General features: G+C 41.4%; 1 protein-coding gene across 1 annotated transcript; it reads left to right on the forward strand.

Annotated features, from left to right (window-relative positions):
- The first annotated feature begins 4968 nt into the window (after positions 1–4968).
- LOC134089712 (myeloperoxidase-like) lies at positions 4969–26939 on the forward strand. Its single transcript, XM_062544157.1, has 15 exons — positions 4969–5035; positions 5453–5537; positions 5674–5849; positions 18858–18990; positions 22025–22154; positions 22295–22501; positions 22612–22972; positions 23080–23234; positions 23386–23650; positions 23760–23930; positions 24148–24385; positions 24677–24876; positions 25073–25110; positions 25460–25501; positions 26509–26939. Exons 1-15 carry the CDS (start codon positions 4969–4971, stop codon positions 26530–26532), a joined length of 2292 nt encoding a protein of 763 aa, XP_062400141.1. The 3' UTR covers positions 26533–26939.
- Positions 26940–27174: the final 235 nt, after the last annotated feature.

A 27174-nucleotide genomic window follows, 5' to 3' on the forward strand; every position in this document is an offset into this window, starting at 1 on the left:
GCAAGTTGGTGACATATGCATCGTACCTGTATCTTAGCACATAATTAAGCACGCACAAACAAACTCGTAGCCCTCGGACGCAGCAGCAATCTAAAAAGAGCAATTTAAACATTGAAATCACGGCAAGTCACTGAACACAGCATGAAAACAATAAAATATCTTAAAATACCGTTGTCCTGTTAGCGATGCATGCCCACGCCACAGCCAAACACAGACAAGGGGAAAACCGGCAACTGTTAAGAAATAGAATTGAAATATGAAGACCTGCATCAGCGTGTTAGACAAACAGATAGTTCAACCAACATACCTCACACCAGGATCCCGGTCTTATTCCCCACCGATAGACACCCAAATGAGACGAAAGCGAGCCTACCCTTGACTGTCACTTCCGGGTTTTATACTGACACACATAAGTAAGAGTGGCTACAGGTGTGTGAATCGTAGGTTGAAGTGAATGCAGCAACTAAAACGTAAACAGAACTTACCCGGAAGTAACCAGCCAGGGCAGTCATGTCACTCAATGGTTACACCTATTTCTATTGTTTTGAGAAAATAAAACCGTAACTTGAAAAACAATGTTGTGCTGTTAAAATGGCAAGACCAGAATGTTGAAATAACAACCTATTCTTATATAGGCTAAATTTGCTAGGTGATTGAAGTTGCTATCATTCATCTCATTTAGGTTATGCTACCTTCAACTATTGCAACATGATAAATCGTAGCTGCTCCTTTTTTCTTTTTCTCTCTCCATAAGTTTGCTGATCTCTCATTCACTGAGCAGCTCCAGCGCCGCACACCACAGGCAGCAGTGCACTAATTTACCCATGTAGAATTAGCTGCCTTGCATTAGTTCCGCTTTTGACGTTTGCGTGTAAAATTGCAATAAATTCATAATTGTTTTATTTGGACAGTATGGGGTGGGCAGGGATAGCTACAGACACGGGCCTCCCTAGGCCACCGTGTAGCACAGCCACGTTGGTGGACCATTAATTAAATGTACACATAAATACATACATACATTTATTATTATTGTAAAAGTCTCCTGGGGCTACATGGCCATCAAGTTTCATGTGCCCCGGTGTTACGGTTTCCCGGGAATCGTTGACCAAAAATTCTGGGAGTAGATGACAGGAAAAAAGAAAAACAAAACAATGCAAAAAAACCTTTGACAATAACTATATGACCGCTACGCTAGCTATGCTAGCGGCGGTCATAATAATGACTGTGGGCCAGATGTACTAACGTTTTGCGCCCATTTCAGGCGTAACGTGCGCGTATAAACATGGGGATGGTAGCCTATGTACAAACACGCCGCAATGAGAGAAACGCGCAGACTGCCTGCCGTGGGAGCTGAGAATGGCTATTTGCGCTTTTCCATGTCATGCATAATTCCTGGGCGGATCAGCTGAAAATGGATGTAACGCGCAAGTACAGGGGAGGAGAGGTGCTAATAGCGATTGACAGCGCACGTCTACTTTGCGTTGAAAAACTTCCGCCTTCTGAAAGCAGGTGTAGACTAATCCAAATTGCGGTTAAATGCGTCTATTAGAAAAACGTTTGGAGTCAGCTGAATCAATATTCAGAGCATCAGTTTTCTTCATTATACTATGTCAAAAGCAACCTTAACTTTTGTTTGCCTCTCTAAAATCATAATTTCTCTTTCACGACATAGCCTACACTTCCCAATCTGTTAGACAGGCATTAGCCTACTGTAAGTCATATCCGTATCTACCTGCAGTAATAGTTCACAAGTATTTTTTTAAGTGGATTAGTAGAACTTCTAGGCCTACTCTGTCTGTCGCTGCTCATTGACATCTCTTTGTATCATGTATGATCGCTAAACTTGGATTCTTTTTAATATTGCAATAGGCCTATTCAACTGCGCTTGTGGTTCAGCAGCTCTGCACACGCAACTAGCGTTGTAGAAGGGGCGGGAACGGGCGGGGATGACCGCAGTTAACGTAATGAAGTGACAGCTTAGTAAATTCCACGCAATATAGCCAAGCACAGTGTTCGCATTCTGCGTTTACAAAAACTCGCTGTTAGCGCTGTGTTAGTACATCTGGCCCTGTGTGTCTTATGTAACCATGTGGTGACTGGAATAAACCCACTCTGTCAGGTTTTGGGTGAATTTTACCTTTGGTGAACTTCTATATACCTTCACTGCACACAAAACATAGCCGCTACACTCTCTTAAGGGTTTTTTCAGAGACCGTCTGTAACTAATGAGTTGATGCAAGAGTCAAAAATGTAAATAATGACTCTGTGTGTGTTATGTAACCATGTGGTGACTGGAACCCCTCTGTCAGGTTTTGGGTTGAATTTGACCTTTGGTGAACTTCTATGTAGCCTACTTAGAAGTTCATGTCTGGAAGGCTATGTACCTAGAACATCATGTCTGGAAGGCTATGATGTAAAATTATACAGCTTGTGTAGAATGGATTACCAAGTAATAAGGTGTTTTTTTATTTTAATCTGCATCTTCTGTTGAAACACCACTAAACTGCCTTCAATGACCGAGCCTACATGGGCGGTTGTAAGATGGTGGCTTATAAGGAACTGGGCTGTAGCCAGAAATGTTGAGCACTCAAAGTAAGTCACTTTGAATTAATGTGTCAGACAAATTAAAAAGTCAGAACATAGTTATTTTTGCATTCCCTGCTGTCTTGAAAGTCTCAATAAATCTTCATACTATACAATTGCCATTGTGACATTATGCAAATGCAAGGAATGAAAATAAACATTTAGTTTCTGAATGAGAATATGTGCTCTGTACTACTTTGTAATACAGTAATCCAGGTTATATACCGTAGTTAGCTATCTCACCACACTGCTTTTATTTACAGAAACACACTAACATTTTTGGAGATTAGCTGATTGTGGTAAAGGTCAAATCATCATTTGTCTAAATATTGGCTTTATGCACAGCTGCACTAGGCCTACTTCCTGAACGTCAGGCAGCTCCTTTGTTTCCTTATGAGACAAGTTTGGACAAACTGATTAATCCAGATGTGTCTGATTATTCTTGTTTTGATGGTGCAAAAGTATCCGTCTGGAAAACAACAGCTGAAAAGGAGATTCGAGCACTCGTATCAATTGACTCGTAGTCGTGCAAGAAAATGCTCAATGATCACAGCGATCTATAGAATTTTATTAATGAGAACATATTTCACAGATGCACTCTGTTGCATTAGTTCACATTTGGGTTTACAAATGCACAAATGTTGTGCATGTTCTCAGATTATGAAACACGGATGTGCGAATGTGTTTTGCCCCAATCGTTGCAGTGTAAATGGGGCAAAAGTCTCGAGGGCGTGGTGCACAGTTTAGGATTCGTGTATCTGTAAAACGGCTGTGTGAACCTGTAAAACGGATTTGTGAACCCGTAGCCCTATTTTGTGTTATCAATGTATGAAAAAAAAAATTGTACAACTTCAAATTTATGGTTACACATTTGTGACTTTAGTGAACGAATGCGAAATCTGCAGGTAAATGTGCTCGTGACTTTTACACCAAATACACCTTCATAGAAAAACGCCTACAATATGCTGGGGGGCGAGGCTCCAAAAGCTAGACCTTGCACACTGCACTGGATTAAAGGTTCACTAACACTGGCCTTTTGCAACCCAGGCACTTGTGTTTTCAACACCAGCCCACCACACAGGCAGTCGTCCAAATGACACTCATCCTTCAACTTTACTGAAGATTCAGACTGGAGACTTACAGTAACAGGTAGCCTAAGCTTGAATTGTTGAGCTCTTATGACTTTCTGTTTTGATAATAGCCATAGTTAAGGGCTAGGCTAAATTATGTTTCAACATCATGATTATTGAGCCTTGGTCTCATTGCCATCTTTGTATCATCAAAGTGAAGTCTATGATAATGATATGCACTCTTTGAAAATCATTTAGGAAAAGATGCTAAGCAAACTCATGTGTGTCTTGGAAACTTTATCTAATTCATGAAAACCGACCGCAGACTATGAATTGAAACGTTTTCTATGATATGGGTCAAGTCATCTGTTCTCAGGGTTGAAACAAATGATCTGTTAAAGGGACACTTCACCGATTAGCATTAAGCTTTGTATCTTTAGAAAACCGTTCATGTTTTTGAATGGTCGTGCATCATTCCCTCAGTTTGCCTTGAGATATACGTATTTCAATGTTGGACTTCCTGCTTTCAATGATGTAAAAATCATCCTTTTACATCATTGAAAGCAGGAAGTCTTATTCATGGGTTTCATTAAAATCCGTATTTCTCCCATCTCAAGGCAAACTGAGGGAATGATGCACGACCATTCAAAAACATGACTGGTTTTCTAAAGACACAAAGCTTTAAGCTAATCTGTGAAGTGTCCCTTTAAGGTGATGCCAGAATGGCATACTGTGTATATCTCATCTAATCTGTGTCACACTATACTCACGTTCTTAGTGAGTGGAGATGGTAATGTTATGTTGCTGTCCAAAACACAAAGCATAGGCTATGTGTGGGGTCCCTTCTGGGCTTGATATCCCCTCTGTGCTTTTTTATTTTTTTTATTTTTTAAATCATTGGAGGACAAGTGTTCCAACGTGAGAATGTGAGAACAGTCTAGTAAATGATAAATGGTAAACGGACATCAGAAACACACCTTCACTGTCAGCTACAGATGCCAATCTTGTTTGTGCAAGAGAGAGAATGCATGCGCACAGCGGTCACAAAACACAAAAAAAAGGCTATTTTGTCAACAACAAATGTTAGCCAATTCACTAACATCAAGACATCAAGGCCATTACAGGCTATTATATAAAGTATATATAGACAATATACATGCAGACATCAAGGTTACAAGCTAGCTAGACAGTTGACATCTGAACTGTGAGACCTTATTTTACCTAAGAATAAATCTAAACAGGATTTATTGCACATCTCTTATCTTCAAAGGGAGCTCTGAGCCTTCATAATTACTATGATTGTCTTGCTTTAGATATGAATCTGTCTACGTTCCTGTCAGTGACTGGGCTTTGCCTGTTGCTCAGCTGGTGTGATGGCTCAGGTGAGTTACTGGATCAAGAAATATTTTAAAAAGACATCAGCACTTGTACTACTGTCTGTTTGTCTGTTAGCAAGATAACTCTGATGCTCTGATTTTGGATTTTGAGTTATCTTGCTAACAGACAAACAAACAAACAAACAAACATACAAACAAACAAACCCCGATGAAAACAAAACCTCCTTGGCGGAGGTAACTAGCTGACTAGCAAAGGGAGCTTGTCAAATGCTTAAATGGCAGAAAATGCATGAAATAAAATAAAAAATACAGTTATTTATCTTACATTACATCCTGAACGGTAGGATAAAGGTGGATAAACACAATATCTGAAATTCAGGAGGTGCATAAACAGAACTGACAAGCGTTTAGCCTCCATTACAACCCTGAACATAACACCATAACATTTGTGTTTATTCTCAGAAAGCCCTGGTCGACCTTTCATCCTAGAAGCTGTTGAGGAGGCAAAAAAGGTTGTGAATGAGGCCTACAAGTATTCACGTGAAGAGTGAGCAAATTAAATGTTTTCCATCTGTTGCTGTTATTCAAGTTGACACTCACAAATGCTTAAGGGGTGAATCAGTATAAAAATGAAAGTATGGTCATGAACGTGTGATCATGATCTGCCATGTCCCACCATGTAGGAGTCTGAGCAGAGTGCGCAGAGAGGAAGTCAGCACCTCGGATATTTTGCGACTGATGAAGCAGCCAGCACGGGATACCCGCAACGCAGTGCGGGCCGCCGACACCATGGACATCGCCCTCGAGCTCATCCACCAGAAGGCCCGTCACATCCACAAGAGATCGATCAATGACACAGGTCAGATGTTAGGAAAGAAAGCCCACTGAGGTCATTAAAGATACTCTAAGTGATGTTACGTGATTTCTAAGCTAAAGCGTTTTTTTGAGCATCCGCTAGCTGCCTGTGGCCTGAATACACTGTAAAAAAACCACAGTCTCTGTGGACAGCCCAGGCTCTAAAAACTGCAACAAAAACAACCTGGTCCAGCCTGGACCATGAAAACATAACAAACTGTTCCAGCCAATCACAGACGAGATGTGCATTTAGGAGAGTTTCAGTTGCACAGGAGGGAGGGGTAGGGAGTAGCGAGCTAGCTCTCTGTTTTGTTTGAACGTCAACAGAAGTGACGTTACCCAACATTGATTAGAGCACACTTAAAATATCCCATCACACTTATCTCCCAACGTGTAGGGGTACCCCGGTACCCTGGCAAATTTCCCAACCTGGTTTGGCTCATTCGATCTGGCCCCCTAATCATCCCCCAGTGTAATTATTACTTACGCCAAGGAGGTTATGTTTTCATAGGGGTTCGTTTGAATGTTTGTCTGTCTGTTTGTCTGTTTGTTATTAAGATAACTCAAAAAGCAATGGACGGATTTCGATTAAATTTTCAGGGAACATGTGAAATGACCCAAGAAAGAAACGATTACATTTTGGGAGTGATCAATCACCGTCTGGATTCAGGAGGTGGTTATGTTTTTTGCTTGGCGGTGTAATGACATGGTATGACCACGTGATGGCGATCTTAATAGTTTAGGTTCAAATGTATGACAACCATGGAAGAACAATAGAGGTCTGCGCTCTCTGAGTGCTTTTCTACTTGCCTCATTAGTGTGCTTGCAAAAGCACACTATTGTTCTTCCTATTATTAGTGTGCTTGCTGAAAGCAGCACACTATTGTTCTTCCTATTATTATTATCATATATCTTAACGCCAACTTTTGTCTCCCTGTCTTGTCCTAGGGATTTGGAGCTAGAGACGCCGTTCCACCTCTCACGCGTGCGTCCTGATGGGAGGATGGTGGCTTGTATACAGCTTTTTGATACGCCTTGTCGTTCTCCCGTTATTCCAGTTTTTCCGGTCGATTTTTTCCCATAGGAATGAATGGAAAAGCGACTTTTGAGCGCTGATGCCCACACATTTTTCCACCTGTAGCCCAAACCGTAAAACATAAAGTCATGAAATTTGGTACGCTGATAGAAGAGACTACCCTGATTGACACCACCAGGTTTCATGCTCGCCGCTCTCACGCCCTAGCGCCACCAACTGGTCAAAGCTGGAAAACACGTTAATGCCCGTAACGTTTGATCCGTATGGCCGATTTTGATAAAACTTATACCGTTGGAATCCTCTGACTCGGCCGATTCCAACGCACTATGTGACGTCATTTTCCGCCATGATGGATTTTCCACCATTTTGAATTTTGTCCAAAGTCAAAGTAAACCAACTCTGGCCACATAGTTTATCCGATCGTCATGAAACTTGGCACGCGTGATCTACAGACCAAGGCGGATCAACCGCCTCGATTTCGCCTTCATACGTCCAAGCGTTCGCCTGTGACAACCAATTAAATTCAGCGAGCGAAGCCGCCAAACAGGAAGTGGGCCTATCTTGGAAAAGCTGTGACGTATGAAAGCCATATTTGGTGGGATGACTTGAGACCCCATCCAAAGCATCCTCAATAAATTTGGTGTTATTTGGTCTGTCGATGGCTCTATAATTAGCAAAAACGTGTGTGTTGGTGAATGTATACTATTATTCGGAATAGCTCATCTTAAATTGCTTAGGTCATGCAGAAATGACATTTCAGAGTGATTTAAGATACAATGTTGATATTTAAAAAAAAAAATCAAATCAAGGCCATTCTTGTAAAAAATGTTGATGTAATTATCACAGTACTATGGAGTACTGACATGTTTTTTCATACTTTCATTGTGGTATGACGGACACCTACTGTTCAGTCTCTCATTGGATGATATTGAGTTTTCCGCAACGGTACAATGTGGGTATGGTTCTAGGATGATCCGCATCGGGTTGTCTCATCCTGAGACTGGTTATATCTGAGCAATGCCGTGACCCCGAGGGGCAAGTACGGACTTATAAGCTGTTAGATACGCTGTGTGTTCATTTGGTATATATACTAGACAATCACACGATGTTTCATACTGACGGTGTGTTTTGGATGATTTGTATTGACCTGAGCATTCTGGGTAACCTTCACAGTCGGCGAAATACCGGAAGTAGAGCGTTCGCCCTGTCTGCAGTGTGCGTGAGGCAACGAGGATTTTAAGTTTCGTTTTCTGTTGTGATGATGAGCAGACGGCTGTGCACAAAAAAAAAAATAGATAATTAATTTACCCTTAGACAATTCCTGCAGTTATCCTGAGTAATCCAGCCCTTGACATTCAGAGATGCGATCATTGACAAAAAGTAAGTTTGATGTTTACATCGTTAATTCACACTGGTATGCAAGAGGTTTGCTAATACACTTAAACTTGCTCTTGACATGATTTCCATGAAGTAATATACTGTAAGTGTTCTCTGAAATTATAATACTTCATGTGTTTAGCTTAAGAATCTACTGTTTAGCGTTTCTACTGTAAGGACGCAGACTAGTCTTGCATCTCTGTACTCTTCTTTTGTTGAGGTGCTGTTGCCTAGTTACGCCCTCTCGTGCAGCCTCATGTTAGTTCATTAGAGACGTTAGATCTAGTAGTATTACACCACAGTGTTGGTGAAGTTCATGACGTTAGTTTTGAGTGAGTTTACTGCCAATTACCTTAAGTTGAAGTTGTGTGCGTGTATGACAACAAAAGTAAGTGAACGTAACCTTCGGTCATGTGTATTGGGAGTGGGATGCATCTTTCATGTTGATATGCAAGGACTTAGCATGCTAAGCGGAGCATTAGCATTGAATGAAGGAAGCCTGTTACTTGTGTGAGAAGTTGTGCTCATAGAATGAGAGATAGCGATACAGTTTATTTAGTGACCATATTAATGACAGTTTATTTGGTTCTTTACAGACCACTATACATTATAAGTTTATTCATGCTGTTGTATGGTGGAAGAAAACTCAATAAAGAAACTAAGGAGAAACTACTGCTTCACAACCAGTGCTCTAACCAAAGATTCTAGCGCTCTATGATCTTTGGTTCTAACTGACGCCACCCAAGCAACACAATCAATCAATCCATACAGTCCTTTAGCCCCATAGACAGTAAAAGATAGCCCTCATTAACAATCTCCGACTGGAGGAAGTTTGTACCTGTGCGAGTTAACCCTATTACACAGTACTGTTTACGCCGCTAGATGGCGTAATTGACCACATAATAACTGTAGTCACGAACAAAAAGGTTTCTTTTCTTTCTTGAAGGGGTTAGCGTTGCCGTTGCTGTATGTGTGTTCTGGCTTACAATTCAGTTTAATGAGCTTAGTATTCAATGCATTTCTGTATGCTGCAGATATATTATCTATATAAATAGCCATCTACCTATATTTCTCTGTATGTATGGAATCCTGAATGTCTCTGCTGGAACAATACAAAGTTAAACCCCATCTTTTCTCCGTCCTATATTCTAACCGATATACCATCCAGTATAGTGCCACTACCCTACCCGAATCAGTGCAAACCTATAACCTCCCCAATAATAATAGTAATAATAATTAGGTAAAAATAATAGTTTCTGCTTTAGGGAGAAATCTCAGAATTCCCCTCCAGCTAAGGAAAGTGGGAGCTATGTTTTTAGACTCAGTAGGCAAGCTTATGTGTGGAGACTTAAACTGTGAAGTTTGGCCCACTTATTGTATAGCAGTTAACAATTCTAGGTTCAATTAATTACATCCAACACAAAGTGTTATAGAAAGTATTACTGTGTGTTTCATTTAACTATTGTTCATGGTAAACATTTAATTAATTTAGGCTATGGGTGGTATAGGTGAAGTATTACCACACAGTTACTATTTAAAACTACGTAATCCTTAATTGAGATTTCATTGAAAGTGATAGGTTGAACTTTTAAAAAGGGGTTTTAAAAACTGTTTTTGTACTTTCATTTTATTATGTCATACTGAACTGAATTCTAAGAGTTAAAAACAAAGGATACAATAAATGTTTTGTGATGCTTGCATTGCATAGTATTTCATTTAGGATAAGCTATATCAAAGCAGGTAGAAGTAACTGTAGTCACTTGACATTTCTGAGGATTTGCATATTTCCACCAGGGCAGTGGTAAAGACATTCTTCAGTGGAGGCACCACACTAGTTAATCACGCTATCAACATCTTCTTACCTTTTCTTCTGTTATTACTATTCTTTAACTTTATGGTAGACAGTGAGTCCAGCAAATTGAGAACCTAGGATCCTGTTTATGTTTATGAATGTGACTATGTGTATAGTATATGTTGAGACATAAGGGTGGAAAAATAGGTTACATTTATATAATGCAAATGATTAAGTTCACAATGTCATTGAATATGTTGTAAACAAGAAGAGCGAAATGGTAAACTTTTAAGAAATCATCATCCACATCATAGTTTGACGCTGTGTGGGGTTATGGACTTAACAGTTTTGCATGGAATTGCTCATACAGTATATACATATGTGTGTGTGTGTGTGTGTATGTGTGTGTCTGTGTGTGTGTGTGTGTGTGTGTGTGTGTGTGTGTGTGTGTGTGTGTGTGTGTGTGTGTGCCTTGTTGCCGGTGTACAGTATTTCTGAATATGAATGCTGTCTGGACAGGAAATGGCATAGCTTTTATCACATGCAACCAATCCAAAATCGATTTCATATTAGGGATGTTAACCGGTGACTGTTTGACCGATGGTTGACCGTATCCACGTTAACCGACCAAAGTTGTCGCTAGTCGGTTAACAAAAAAAAAAAAGAGGCATCTTTAAATTAGCCTAAAGACAGTGGACTAAACGTTACTACAGCTAGCCATCTCATTCCAAGAAGATCTTTTTTTCGTGAAGTTAACAAATTATCCCTCACACTCAATTTTTCATAACTCGCCTGCTTGTAGGCTAGGCTACGTAATAAACCAATAAAAACATTTGGTACGAGGTCACAGCGGTGGCCGGTGCGTCTTTTGCAATCTGGAAGTGAGCTGTTTTATCCATTGGTTTTATCGTGTTGCAGTCTAGGCAACTTTCCGCATAAGATGGGCTTAGATTTGGAAAGACATTACATCTACATTTCAGGAAGGGTCATCAATGGTAACAGATAAGGTAATGATCATCTTTCGTTATTATTGTTAGCACTTCCTCAAACTAAGCTGCGTCTCTTCTGAGCTGTCATTTTCATAAGTGAGCCGCGGCCATTTCAGCTTCAAAGGAGCTTCCAACGCTAGACAAACGCCTTTATTTGCAACGCGATCACCTTGTACCCAAACCATTTTCGGAGCGAAGGAACCATTTGTCCTCCACTTACAAGCTCCTTGGTTTGCAGGACTCATGTTTGGCGCTGTAGGGGATTTAAAAAAGTGACGTGAGTGAAAGGGCGGCGCCGGGGCTGTGTGTAGCCTATGAGCGGGGGAAAGAGAGATGAGAGTTGGGAAATTGCGTGGCTGTTATTTCAAATAGCATAATTTATTTTAAACGAATCGGTTAACCGGTTTCAACCGGCTAATGAGCCTCGGTGGTCGGTCAAGAAAATTTGTAGTTTTCGCCATCCCTATTTCATATTCAGACACGTTAACCAGTAACAGCGAGGGGCCTATTGCACAAAACTAGGATAAGGGATTAACCCGGGATATCTTGGTTATCCTGGCTCAATTTATCCGTGATCCAGTTGCACAAAAGCGGGATAGGGGGCAGCAGGATATGTTATGGTATAAGTTACCATGGCGATTTATTCTGTGGAGCTAGCCTGCTCCTGACCAGGCTCACAGCCAAGATAAGTTGATTCTAATGGTAATTACATAATCTGATTGGTTCAGCTAGCTGTCATTCAAATGAGACCTCCACGTGATTTTTTTTTAATGAGCTGTAGATTCCATTTAAATATTATTTGCAACATGCATTTACTCGCAAAACACAGCAGAATGTCTGCCTAATACCACATGGATGTCATTTAAATTATGGTGGCCTTATGATTAATAACATAGCCTACTCGTTGTTTACTTCTTTTTTGACAGATGTTTGATGAATAGGCTGCTGTAGTAGTTGATTGGAAGTGGAGGGGACATTTTTCGAAGGTGTTTTGAACTAATTCGGCTTTTAAGACAAATTAAGATACTTTGTGCATCTTTGCGGTGGCAAAGCGCTTCCTAATGACGTTGCGTGCCGAGACAAGGAAGCTCTCACACACGTGGGTGCATACGTAAATTTGCATTCAGTTTATCTGCCACACCTACTCCCGCTATGTAACAGAAATAATCATGATCCCCCATCCAAAAAAGTACAACTTTACCTCGTTGTTAGTCTATATCAAAAGCGGTTATTCACTTCGTGTGCAAGACGCTATTTTTCGCGTCTTTTTTATTCCAACCGTGAGTTATTTGGGGGAGAAACGAGAACGCGCACACATACCGGATAACTTACACCTGGCTTGATGAATCCGTGTCTGCTTATCCTGGATTGGTCTCTGTGCAACCAATTAAGCCGGTATGCTCATGTTTTGGATTCAGTGATCGCAGCTCAGTAACTTATCCCGGATATCTTAATTCTGCTTTTGTGCAACGGGCCCCTGGTTGCTTTGACATATCAACACCAAATTTGATCTTATTACACCATTTGAACAGGTGAGTCGTCCTATTTATTCTACCATCAATTTGAGGCTATAACACATTGCAACTTACTCAACAGTGAGTAAACAGCAGATGTTCCCGCAATACTCCTAACATTACTCGTATTTGTTCTAGAAACATGCCTAGTTCCTTAGGCTCCTTCCTTCTTTCACTGGTTACGTGTTTCATGCTGGCTACACGTGAACAACTCATACATAATTCAACACAAGGTCTACAGACCTTAGAGGTGTACATTTCATTTCCATACATCAAAGCATTCGCCCATGGCAGCCAATCAAATTCGATGGCGAAGCCTCCAAACAGGAAGTGAGGTCAAATCTCGGAAACGCTTTGAGGTGTCAAGACCATATTTGGTGGGATGATTTTGGACACAATCCAAAGTAGCCTTAGTAAATTTGGTGTAATTTGGCCACTATGGGGCGTCGCAATTAGCAAAAATGCATTTTATCGCATATCTCTTTACATCTTTGGGATGACATCCACATTTTTACATTGGGAGGTGCTCTGAGACATACCACTGATGAACCTAGGCAACCCGTCACGTCAGTGTAAGAATTCGGCAATCGAGGGTAACGCCGCCAAACTCGAAGCAGCTTTGCGTCTTGGCCAAACTTTAGCGTTTTGACCTGAGGGCGAGCGGTCGCGTCTCCTGCCGGAGCGCTTTCGCGGCGCGTCGGAGCAAGCACACTTCGCACTTTCCCACCGGGAAATGCATTCTAGTTATTATTATCAAATTTATTTATCTTGCAGAACATTTTTGTCTCCCTATCTTGTCCTAGGGATTTGGAGCTAGAGACGCCGTTCCACCTCTCACGCGTGCGTCCTGATGCGAGGATGGTGGCTTGTATAAAGCTTTTCGATACACCTTGTCGTTCTCCCGTTATTCCAGTTTTTCCGGTCGATTTTTCCCCATAGGAATGAATGGAAAAGCGACTTTTGAGCGCTGATGCCCACACATTTTTCCACCTGTAGCCCAAACCGTAAGACATGAAGTCATGAAATTTGGTACGCTGATAGAGGAGACTACCTTGATTGACACCACCAGGTTTCATGCTCGCCACTCTCACGCCCTAGCGCCACCAACTGGTCAAAGTTGGAAAACACGTTCATGCCCGTAACTTTTGATCCGTATGGCCTATTTTGATAAAACTTATACCGTTGGAATCCTCTGACTCAGCTGATTCCAACGCACTATGTGACGTCATTTTCCGCCATGATGGATTTTCCACCATTTTGAATTTTGTCCAAAGTCAAAGTAAAGCAACTCTGGCCGCATAGTTCCTCCGATCGTCATGAAACTTGGCACGCGTGATCTACAGACCAAGGCGGATCAACCGCCTTGATTTCGCCTTCATACGTCCAAGCGTTCGCCTGTGACAACCAATTAAATTCAGCGAGCGAAGCCGCCAAACAGGAAGTGTGCCTATCTTGGAAATACTGTGACGTATGAAAGCCATATTTGGTGGGATGACTTGAGACCCCATCCAAAGCACCCTCAATAAATTAGGTGTTATTCAGTCTGTCGATGGCTCTATAATTAGCAAAAACGTGTGTGTTGGCGAATGTATACTATTAAGCAGAATAGCTCATCTTAAATTGCTTAGGTCATGCAGAAATGACATTTCAGAGTGATTTAAGATACAATGTTGATATTTTAAAAAAAAAAATCAAATCGAGGCCATTCTTGTAAAACATATTGGTGTAATTCTCACAGCACTATGGAGTCATTCCATGTATTTTCATACCTTCATTATGGAATGGTAGTTGACTTACACTGTTCAATTGGTCATTGGATGACATGGATTGTCCGCAACGGCACAATGTGGGTGTGATTCTAGGAAGGTCCGCATCGGGGTGTCTCATCCTGAGACTGGTAGATCTAAGCAATGCCATGGCCCCAAGGGCAAGTACGGACTTACGCGCTGTTAAGTGTTGCTTGTGTTCATTTGGTATATATACTCGACAATCACACGATGTTTCATACTGACGGTGTGTTTTGGATGATTTGTATTGACCTGAGCATTCTGGGCAAATTCGGCGAAATACCGGAAGTAGAGCGGTCGCCCTGTCTGAGGATTTTAAGTTTCGTTTTCTGTTGTGATGATGAGCAGACGGCTGTGCACAAAAAACATAGATAATTAATTTACCCTTAGACAATTCCTGCAGTTATCCTGAGTAATCCAGCCCTTTACATTCAGAGATGCGATCATTGACAAAAAGTAAGTTTGATACATACATCGTTAATTCACACTGGTATGCAAGAGGTTTGCTAATACACTTAAACTTGCTCTTGACATGATTTCCATGAAGTAATATACTGTAAGTGTTCTCTGAAATTATAATACTTCATGTGTTTAGCTTAAGAATCTACTGTTTAGCGTTTCTACTGTATGGACGTAGTCTTGCATCTCTGTACTCTTCTTCTGTTGAGGTGTTGTTGCCTAGTGACGCCCTCTCGTGCAGCCTCATGCTAGTTCATTAGAGACGTTATCTAGTAGTACACCACAGTGTTGGTGAAGTTCATGACGTTAGTTTTGAGTGAGTTTACTGCCAATTACCTTAAATTGAAGTTGTGTGCGTGTATGACAACAAAAGTAAGTGACCGTAACCTTCGGTCATGTGTATTGGGAGTGGGATGTATCTTTCACGTTGATATGCAAGGATTTAGCATGCTAAACGGAGCATTAGCATTAAGGGTTTGAAATGAAGGAAGCCTGTGTTACTTGTGTGAGAAGTTGAGCTTATAGAATGAGAGATAGCGATACAGTTTATTTAGTGACCATATTAATGACAGTTTATTTGGTTCTTTACAGACCACTATACATTATAAGTTTATTCATGCTGTTGTATGGTGGAAGAAAACTCAATAAAGAAACTAAGGAGAAACTACTGCTTCACAACCAGTATTCTAACCAAAGATTCTAGCGCTGTATGATCTTTGGTTCTAACTGACGCCACCCAAGCAACACAATCAATCAATCCATACAGTCCTTTAGCCCCATAGACAGTAAAAGATAGCCCTCATTAACAATCTCCGACTGGAGGAAGTTTGTACCTGTGCTGTGCGAGTTAACGCTATTACACAGTACCGTTTACGCCGCTAGATGGCGTTATTGACCACATAATAACTGTAGTCACGAACAAAAAGGTTTCTTTTCTTTCTTGAAGGGGTTAGCGTTGCCGTTGCTGTATGTGTGTCCTGGCTTACAATTCAGTTTAATGAGCTTAGTATTCAATGCATATCTGTATGCTGCAGATATATTATCTATAAATAGCCATCTACCTATATTTCTCTGTATGTATGGAATCCTGAATGTCTCTGCTGGAACAATACAAAGTTAAACCCCATCTCTTCTCCGTCCTATATTCTAACCGATATACCATCCAGTATAGTGCCACTACCCTACCTGAATCAGTGCAAACCTATAACCTTCCCAATAATAATAGTAATAATAATTAGGTAAAAATAATAGTTTCTGCTTTAGGGAGAAATCTCAGAATTCCCCTCCAGCTAAGGAAAGTGGGAGCCATGTTTTTAGACTCAGTAGGCAAGCTTATGTGTGGAGACTTAAACTGTGAAGTTTGGCCCACTTATTGTATAGCAGTTAACAATTCTAGGTTCAATGAATTACATCCAACACAAAGTGTTATAGAAAGTATTACTGTGTGTTTCATTTAACTATTGTTCATAGTAAATATTTAATTAATTTAGGCTATGGGTGGTATTGGTGAATTATTACCACACAGTTACTATCTAAAACTACGTAATCCTTAATTGAGATTTCATTGAAAGTGATAGGTTGAACTTTTAAAAAGGGGTTTTAAAAACTGTTTTTGTACTTTCATTTTATTATGTCATAGCCTACTGAACTGAATTCTAAGAGTTAAAAACAAAGGATAAAATAAATGTTTTGTGATGCTTGCATTGCATAGTATTTCATTTAGGATAAGCTATATTAAAGCAGTTAGAAGTAACAGTAGTCACTTGACATTTCTGAGGATTTGCATATTTCCACCAGGGCAGTGGTAAAGACATTCTTCAGTGGAGGCACCACACAGTTAATCACGCTATCAACATCTTCTTACCTTTTCTTCTGTTATTACTATTCTTTAACTTTATGGTAGACAGTGAGTCCAGCAAATTGAGAACCTAGGATCCTGTTTATGTTTATGAATGTGACTATGTGTATAGTAGCCTATATGTTGAGACATAAGGGTGGAAAAATAGCTTACATTTATATAATGCAAATGATTAAGTTAACAATGTCATTGGATATGTTGTACAAACAAGAAGAGCGAAATGGTAAACTTTTAAGAAATCATCATCCACATCATAGTTTGACGCTGTGTGGGGTTATGGACTTGACAGTTTTGCATGGAATTGCTCATACAGTATATACATATATATATATGTATATGTGTGTGTGTGTGTGTGTGTGTGTGTGTGTGTGTCTGTGTGTGTGTGTGTGTGTGTGTGTGTGTGTGTGTGCCTTGTTGCCGGTGTACAGTATTTCTGAATCTGAATATGGACAGGAAATGGCATAGCTTTTATCACATGCAACCAATCCAAAATCGATTTCATATTAGGGATGTTAACCGGTGACTGTTTGACCGATGGTTGACCGTATCCACGTTAACCGACCAAAGTTGTCGCTAGTCGGTTAACAAAAAAAAAAGAGAGGCATCTTTAAATTAGCCTAAAGACAGTGGACTAAACGTTACTACAGCTAGCCATCTCATTCCAAGAAGATCTTTTTTTCGTGAAGTTAACAAATTATCCCTCACACTCAATTTTTCATAACTCGCCTGCTTGTAGGCTAGGCTACGTAATAAACCAATAAAAACATTTGGCACGAGGTCACAGCGGTGGCCGGTGCGTCTTTTGCAATCTGGAAGTGCGCTGTTTTATCCATTGGTTTTATCGTGTTGCAGTCTAGGCAACTTTCCGCATAAGATGGGCTTAGATTTGGAAAGACATTACATCTACATTTCAGGAAGGGTCATCAATGGTAACAGATAAGGTAATGATCATCTTTCGTTATTATTGTTAGCACTTCCTCAAACTAAACTGGCGCTGTAGGGGATTTAAAAAAGTGACGTGAGTGAAAGGGCGGCGCCGGGGCTGTGTGTAGCCTATGAGCGGGGGAAAGAGAGATGAGAGTTGGGAAATTGCGTGGCTGTTATTTCAAATAGCATAATTTATTTTAAACGAACCGGTTAACCGGTTTCAACCGGCTAATGAGCCTCGGTGGTCGGTCAAGAAAATTTGTAGTTTTCGCCATCCCTATTTCATATTCAGACACGTTAACCAGTAACAGCCTGGTTGCTTTGACATATCAACACCAAATTTGATCCTATTACACCATTTGAACAGGTGAGTCGTCCTATTTATTCTACCATCAATTTGAGGCTATAACACATTGCAACTTACTCAACAGTGAGTAAACAGCAGATGTTCCCGCAATACTCCTAACATTACTCGTATTTGTTCTAGAAACATGCCTAGTTCCTTAGGCTCCTTCCTTCTTTCACTGGTTACGTGTTTCATGCTGGCTACACGTGAACAACTCATACATAATTCAACACAAGGTCTACAGACCTTAGAGGTGTACATTTCATTTCCATACATCAAAGCATTCGCCCGTGGCAGCCAATCAAATTCGATGGCGAAGCCTCCAAACAGGAAGTGAGGTCAAATCTCGGAAACGCTTTGAGGTGTCAAGACCATATTTGGTGGGACGATTTTGGACACAATCCAAAGTAGCCTTAGTAAATTTGGTGTAATTTGGCCACTAGGGGGCGTCGCAATTAGCAAAAATGCATTTTGTCTCATATCTCTTTACATCTTTGGGATGACATCCACATTTTTACATTGGAGGTGCTCTGGGACATACCACTGATGAACCTAGGCAACCCGTCACGTCAGTGTAAGAATTTGGCAATCGAGGGTAACGCCGCCAAACTCGAAGCAGCTTTGCGTCTTGGCCAAACTTTAGCGTTTTGACCTGAGGGCGAGCGGTCGCGTCTCCTGCCGGAGCGCTTTCGCGGAGCGTCGGAGCAAGCACACTTCGCACTTTCCCACCGGGAAATGCATTCTAGTTCAATCTGCCCCCCAATCATCTCTCAGTGGAACTGGCTCATTCATTCAATCCCTCACTCTCCACCTCACCTCAAGCGTTTTAGCACACAATGGCTCTCTGACCCCCATCCATATGGACACAAAATGTCCTTGGCATTGTGTTATGGTGATCAGAGGACTCACTGTGTCTCCCTCTTACAGACCTGATCACAGCGGACGAACGGCAGCTCATTGAGCGTCTCACAGGCTGTGCTAGCCGTGTCCTACCCCCATCCTGCAGAACAACACCGTTAATCAACAAGTACCGCACCGCCACCAATGTCTGCAACAACAAGTGAGTGCTTGTCACTGGATTTCCTTTAATGCTACCAATACTTTTAACAAACAGTGGGGAGCACATGTATTTGATACCATGCTAAAACAGGAATATAAAACCATCATTTGACAATTGATCTTAATGCTTTAATTAAAAAAATGAGTAAAAATCAAACTGCCAAGTAGACCAATTTTCTTTGTGATTGAAACATTTATCGTAAATAAAATCATTGTTTTCCTTAAATGCTAAGGGGGGGAAGTATTTGACCCCCTATGTAACCCTATGGGAATTTAACACATAGGATTAACATAGGGGCAGGCAGATTTTTATTTTTAAAGGCCAGATATTTCATGGATCCAGGATATTATGCATCCTGATAAAGTTCCCTTGGCCTTTGGAATTAAAATAGCCCCACATCATCACATACCCTTCACCATAGCCAGAGATTGGCATGGTGTTTTTTTCCAGTAGGCCTATTAGCCTGTTTGATTTGCATTGAGCTCAATGAGCATCTGTGAGAGCTCTGTGTCTGACTAGCGGCAGCAATAACACCCAAGCATGCCTAATTTGGTTAAATTTAGTGAATTAGTAAATTTATGTCAACCACAACAGACAATGTGCGGCGTTATAGTCCCTAAGCCACACCAAGGCCAGAGCTCTGTCTCTGACTAGCGGCAGCTATTGCACAAAAGTCCACCAAATTTGGTTCATTTTCGTGAATGTATGCGTCAACCACAACAGACCAGTGATGTATAAAGTACTAGAGATCCAGACTTGAGTAGAAGTACAAGTGCTCTATCAAAAAAGTGACTTGAGTAGAAGTAGAAGTGCTCTTTAAAAAACGTACTTAAGTGGAAGTACTAAAGTATTAAACATGTTTTGTACTTAAGTATTGCAAGTAGTTTATTTCTTAAAATACTACTCAAGTACTGAAAGTAAAAGTAGAAGTATTGTGTAATTAGCTGATTTGCGAACGAGATGGGTGCAAAAGGTATCAGCACAATCATTCAGTGCAGGCCCCTTGGCAGACATACGGGGGCCATAGCCTAGGCCCTAGACTAGGCTATAAACATGTGGTAGTAGTTAATCAAGGTGAATAAATATAACTGTATGGGTTTCCCAATGTCATTTGTAGGGGTGCTATGACCGATACAACTCACTTTTGATACAATAATAGGTATACACAGAATCATTGATCGTCTGTAGTCATCTATCTATCTATCTATCTATCTAATGCATCAGTCAGTAGCCATAGCATGAAAAATACATGATAAGATTATAGTGTCACTATTGTTTTAACATAAGTTAAGAATTTTGATACTGATTTGATATGGGAGCCCCACCACACCAGTGGAGACCAGCCATTACAAGGCATACTTCCCCACACTCAGTGTAAAGGTGGCTTCATATCATATGTTTGTATTTCAAACATTTTGAAATTCATATGAAGTTTACATTAGGCATATTTATGATCTGCACAATTAGTTAAAATACATAGTATGTTGAGTATTTGGTATTGATTTTTTACTTTGACTCCCATTTTACACGATTGTCATATTGACTTAAATTTATCTTTAATGTCAACTGTCTAATTGAGTGCCTGTCACTTTAAAAGAACGTGAGAGTAATTAGGCCTCAGTCGTGGTAGGTTATCAGGCTAGTCTAGAATAGGTATAATGCATCGGAATATGCGGAGGTGATGCTTATGTTTTCTATGTAATTTATGTAGTTTAAATAAATGTTCAAAACCAAATAAGTGGAAGAACACAATATTCAAGTAGTAGGCTAGTTATTGTGGGGTGCTACACAGACTGAAGTCTGAGACCAAGAAGAAATGTTGCAAAACGGGATTACTCTAGAATGACTTATTGTACAAATGAATGCTTCTCATGTAGCCTAACTTCACCTTGATTTTCTCGCGAACCCTTAATTACAGCAACTATTTAATACCATTGGAAAGCTAAGATCGTGCTGTCAACAAGTGACACGCATCAGTGTGACTAGGACTTCGTGAGCAATCCGGAACGGATTTGTTCGTGACCGACACACCAGTAACGAGTAACTATGGAGCACATCAAAAATGTATCGGAGTAAAAGTACTATACTCATCGAAAATATGTAGTGAAGTAAAAGTAGAAGTAGGAGAAAAAAATAATACTCCAGTAAAGTACAGATACTGCATTTCAGTACTTAAGTAGAGTACTTAAGTAGTTCTACTTCGTTACTATACATCTCTGCAACAGACAACACGCTAGGTGGCGCTATAGAGTCCCTAGGCCACACCCTAAGCCAGTGCTCTGTCTCTGAGTAGTGGTAGCAATTCCATATATAGCTGCCAAATAACAAGAGTTTTAGAGCATGCCAAGTTGGTGAAGCCAACTTCAGCTGCTTCAACGGCCGCACCTCGGTGCTCGGGCCCTAATAAAATAATCCTGTAAGGCTTCGCCCCCTTGTCCCATCCTGTTTGGTGCTGGAAAGAGCTAACTTTTTATTTTGATCACTATTACCCTGAGTAAAAGTGTACAAGGGGTACGCACAGAGGTTAAAAGTACCGGTAGGTACTGGACCCAAAAAGACTTAAATGAGCATGAATAAATAAGTCTTTATACTAGCGCTCCAATGGAATCAAAGTTTTTATCACCACAGGTGTCAAACATGTCCTTCCTCAGACGTTGCGGGCCGACTTGCCCTTGTCTGAGGGAGGGCAAGTTGGCCCGAAACGTTACACCTGTGGCGATAAAAGCTTTAGATCGATAGATAGATAGATAGATACTTTATTGATCCCCAAGGGGAAATTCAAGAAAGCTTTGATTCCATTGGCGCGCTAGTGTACTGACTTTTTTTAAAATTCATGCCCACTATAAGCCTGAGCCTAAAGTATTATCGCAGGCTAAAACACTTGCGATAATATTCAACACATTTGATATCGTTGTATCGTAAAGACAAGGAAAAGATTGACTTGGACTGACAATAACAGGCTGGTGAGTAATGTTTTTCATGTACCACTGTCAGTCAAAAAATTATCAGTATGTGGTCCTCTTTCTATTCCTAGGAAAAACCCAAGACTTGGAGCTTCAAACACACCTTTTGCCAGATGGCTGCCGGCCGAGTATGAAGATGGCATTTCTCAACCAAAAGGCTGGGGCCGGAATAGGAAGTACAACAATTTCCTGCTCCCTCTGGTAAAATGATGACGACAAAGTTGATTTATGATGATGAGGAGGACGAAGATGATAATGATGATGAAGATGATGATGATGGGCTCTTTTCATCTGTGACTCATGTTCTTCCCTCGTGTTTTCTTTCTGATCCCCACAATCAGGTGAGAGAGGTGTCCAACCGTATTTTTAGCACCACTGACAATAGTGTTGTGAGTGACCTGGAGTTATCCTACCTGGTGATGGTCTTCGGTCAGGGTATCGACCACGACCTGACATTCACGCCGACCTCCCCCAGCATACGCTCCTTCAGCAGTGGCCTGAACTGTGCCGCCAGCTGCGAGCAGTCCAATCCCTGTTTCCCCATACCGGTCAGTGACACACACTTTCCCCTGCTCTTCCCGTTCTCCTCTCCTCTTTTTCTTCTTCATCTTTGTGTCTTTCTCACCTATCTGTTTGTTTTTGCTCGTACCTTCCACAGGCCCCTAAAGGAGATTCCCGGCTGCCCCAAGACGCCTGCATCCCAGTGTTCCGCTCAGCTCCAGCATGCGGCTCCGGGAACAGCGCCTTCATGTTTGGTGGGAAGGCCGACGTACGTGAACAGATCAACTCCATAACAGCCTTCATAGACATGGGCCACGTGTACGGCTCGGAGGACAGTCAGGCACGTGACCTGCGCGACCTCACCAACGACGGAGGCCTACTGCGCGTCAACCAGAGGTTCCGTGACCCCTCGGGCAACCGGGAGCTGCTGCCATTCTCGAGTGCGGCAAACAGTTGTGCCACGCGCCGGACTATCACCAATGACACCACTGCAGAGGAAGTGCCTTGTTTTGTGGCAGGTAATCACTCCTCCATTGCTCTCCCTCTCCCCCACGGTAAGTTTCATGTTCATACGCTTCCTGACACCAAGCTCCCATGTGCCCTCCCATCTGCTGGTTGTGTGCAGGTGATGTTCGTGTCAATGAGAACATTGGCCTGACGTCTCTCCAAACTCTGTTCTTGCGGGAGCACAACCGGCTGGCTCGGGCCCTGCGGCAGCTCAACCCCCACTGGAGCAGCGAGACCCTCTACCAGGAGGCCCGCAAGATCCTGGGTGGTTACCATCAGCTGGGGCAACTGAGGACACACACATCCTCTCCTTCCACATAGTTAACTAATACTGCTTTGGCCATTTTGATACTTTGATGGTGAAGAGCTTCACACAGCTTGTTCATCTTTTACCTCTCATTCCAACTCATTTACACCTGTGCTATATCAGGTCATTGTGTACCGTGACTACCTGTTGCGCATCATTGGCCCAGAGGTGCACAAAAAATACCTGGGCACTTACTCGGGCTACAACGACAGTGTGGACCCCAGTATCTCCAACGTGTTTGCCACTGCTGCCTACCGCTTTGCCCACAACACCGTCCAGCCGCTGATGTTTCGTCTGGATGAGAACTACAATGATCACCCCCAGTTTCCCAGCGTACCCCTCGCCAAAGCTTTCTCTACCCCATGGAGGCTGGTCTTTGAAGGTTAGTGTGAGCGTCCAAAAATGAATATGGTAAAAGTTCTTCAACTCCAGCCATGTACGGTAGGAATGAGCTTCAAAATCCCATTAACTTCCTGCTCCCCCCACTTCAGGTGGCATTGACCCTCTGATCCGGGGCCTGGTGGGGCGACCGTCTAAGCTGAACGCCCAGGACCACATGATGGTGGACGCCCTTCGGGAGAAGCTCTTCAAGTTTACAAATCGCCTGGCGTTGGACCTTGCTGCCATTAACCTCCAGCGAGGCAGAGATCATGCTTTACCTGGTACTGCGCTAAACATGACTTACTTACTGTGACTTTTACCGTCCAAAGACATTACATGTATTTATAACGAGTTATAGGATTTCTGAAAATATTAGTAAAGTTCAAATTTGTTCTCTGCACAGTGCTTGTATTCTCAGTCGTCATCAGATGAACATGGATTTGATGTCTGTCATCTCAGTAACTGTAACTCATTGTCCCTATCTTTTGCTCTCTCCAGGGTATAACGCATGGCGCCGGTTCTGTGGTCTCTCTATGCCCAAGACACTGCCACAACTGGCTCAGGTCTTAGGGAACGAGATCCTGGCCCGTGAGCTCCTGAAGCTGTACGGATCCCCTGACAACATTGACGTTTGGCTTGGCGGTGTGGCGGAGCCTTTTGTCCCTGGTGGTCGCGTGGGACCCCTTTTTGCCTGTCTCATCGCCACCCAGTTCCAGAAGATCCGTGATGGGGACAGGTGAGATGGAGGGGAAACTCTTGGGGGTCCTTGAGGGAGTGCCCATATGGCTTGGCTCTGTAAAGCGCCATGAGACATGTGTAATGTTTTGGCGCTCTATAAGTGAAATTAAATTGTGTTAGCATGCGCTGTAGGTGCCACATTACCTAAGGGGGCCCCTTCACTGTCTTAAGTATGTTTCTTGTTTGTCTGTTTTGTTTGTTTTACAGCACTTTGGTCAACTGTTGTTGTTTTTTAAAGTGGTATACAAATAAATTGACATCGACATTGACATTGGCACTGTGTTTGCAGGCTGTGGTGGGAGAATCATGGGGTGTTCACAAGGGCACAGAAGACGTCGTTGGCCTCGGTCTCTATGGCCCGCATCATCTGTGACAACACTGGCATCAGAGACGTTCCCTTCAATCCCTTCCTCTTCACAGCCCGCGGCTCTGGTTACAATAGATGTGATGACCTCCCTCCATTCGATCTCCGTCCATGGCTAGAGAAAGGTGCGTGGACTTTAGAAATGAACCGCACATTTGTGTGTGTGTGTGTGTGCGTGTGTGTGTGTGTGTGTGTGTGTGTGTGTGTGTGTGTGTGTGTGTGTAGTCCCTGTGTTTCTTCTGTGTCTTCATTGACTTGTAAAGACATGACTCTGGTAAATGGCCAATTGGTGGTTGACATAAAGCTGTTTTGAACTTCCAGGCAATGTTCAGAATCAAATTGTCAACGATGGAAATGAGGTTAGAGGGGATTTACTTCTACATGTTGTACTGTATCTGCACAGATTTTCCAAAAAGAGACCAATAATATCAAAACAGGCCACTTTCTTGTGTACACATAAGTCATATTTTGCATTGATTCTCTGATCTCACACAAGGTAGTCCAGATAATAAATTACTGATGTAGTATCTTTATTGCCTTGGCATCTTGGTTTTCCATATTTGTATAGTTTGTTATGAGAATTTTTTTTGTTTTTTTCTTAAATCCTTATCTCATCTCATCAATCAGTAAGATTATTCTCTGAAATATTGATTTGTTGTAACAGATTAGAGACAGGAAAATATTTAAAAATGTTCATAATTTCTGCAGATCCGGACACCAAGCCTATCCCAGGACCTGCTGAGAAACGAGGTAATCTATCTCACACAGCCATTCTGATGTTTCATTCCGATGTTTAAAACAACAAGTTGTCCGATAACTGATACTTATTTGTATTGTATTATTTTTACATATTGCTTTGTCTTTGTTTACAGTACTTCATTTTTTGTTGTTAATCAAAGCATTTAGTGGCAAGTAAGCAAAAATATTAATTATAAAATAACTGCAGCACATGACAAAACATGTACTAGTGTAGACCTGATGCAACATAACATCAGCCACAGCCATTTAGCCATGATATTTACTAATTTAGTAAATATCATAAGATTTGCATATTTCAGACCTGATGATAATAAATTATGATAAAATTGTAATTTATTGACTCCCATCCCCCATATTATTGATCCTCTCTAACTACTGATTCATACATTCAACTTAAATGTAAAAATATATATCTAACAATCATTTATTATATCTAACAATCATAAATTAACTGTTATAAAATCGTCTCAATGTTCTTTTCAACTCTGTTATCTCTGTAATAAAATTGCAAAAAATCCGCAATGATTTTCAATGAAGCACATTGATTTTAAGGAAGCATATTTAGGCAGATTGGCAGTGAGGAATTCTCTCATTAATTTGCACAAAATGTTGAGAATGCACCAACAGTAGATTAATTATTTGTCAACTCTGTTATTGTGATATTGGAGTGAATCTCTCACTCATTTAAAAAGAAAAAACGTAATATTATTAAACTCCATGAAATTCTGGTTTCATACATGCCATGTGGTAGCCAATTTGAGGCTAGCATGTGGAGATAAGCCAAAACGATGGGAAATGTCAACTCTGTTATTGTCAGTGTTGCCATTGGATATGATTACATAGCTAAATGATAACAGAGCTGAGCTGTTTTCCACACTTGTATCCATATATTCTTTCCTGTCACATTCCTTGCTTTGCATAATATGACCATGTTTATATTATAACCATACTGAATGTTGGCTGTGAAACTGACCGTACCTCTGTGTGTAACCCTGCAGGTCCCGCTGGGCCCCAGGGACTAAGGGGTCCCCCCCGGAGACCCCCGGAGACCCCCTGGTCCCCCCACACCCCCTAGCGGCAGCAGCCAACAACCTCGCTCAGTTTTCTCCGTCAGCCTTGGGAGACCTATCCCCTTCACCAGCAGAGTCCTCCGCTTAAAGCCTACCTTACACTGACAAGCCAGCCGAGGGGGGTCTGGACTTAACCCCGAGAGTTTCTTTACTGGACACATCCTCTTCACAGTCTAAGGGCAAGAGAGGACAGCACTTACTTTCACTGTTATATTCTGCATAGGCACGTAAATACAGAAACATCTCTGGCGCATTCCATAAAACTGTATCAAACAATCTTATTACAGTTTTTCAAACTTGATATTCTGAGATGGCACTGATCTTGCATTCACACTTTATATACTGCAGCAAACATGGCTGGTCATTCGTCAAATTTCAATTTCAATTTAATTTCACTTATAGTGTGCAAATGCATTGATATATTTATGTGAATAAATGATGCTTGCAAACAAGAAGCTGATACATGACAGAATAATATGAATTTATTTTAGTTGGTTTGAGACTTCACAATCAATTCTACTAAATTACAAGTGCAGAATGAAGATGTTTATATATTGTTTAGTATGTGCTGTATATATGTAGATGTTAACTGAA

Source organism: Sardina pilchardus, chromosome 8 (genome assembly GCF_963854185.1).
Source record: "Sardina pilchardus chromosome 8, fSarPil1.1, whole genome shotgun sequence".
Taxonomy (NCBI): domain Eukaryota; kingdom Metazoa; phylum Chordata; class Actinopteri; order Clupeiformes; family Clupeidae; genus Sardina; species Sardina pilchardus.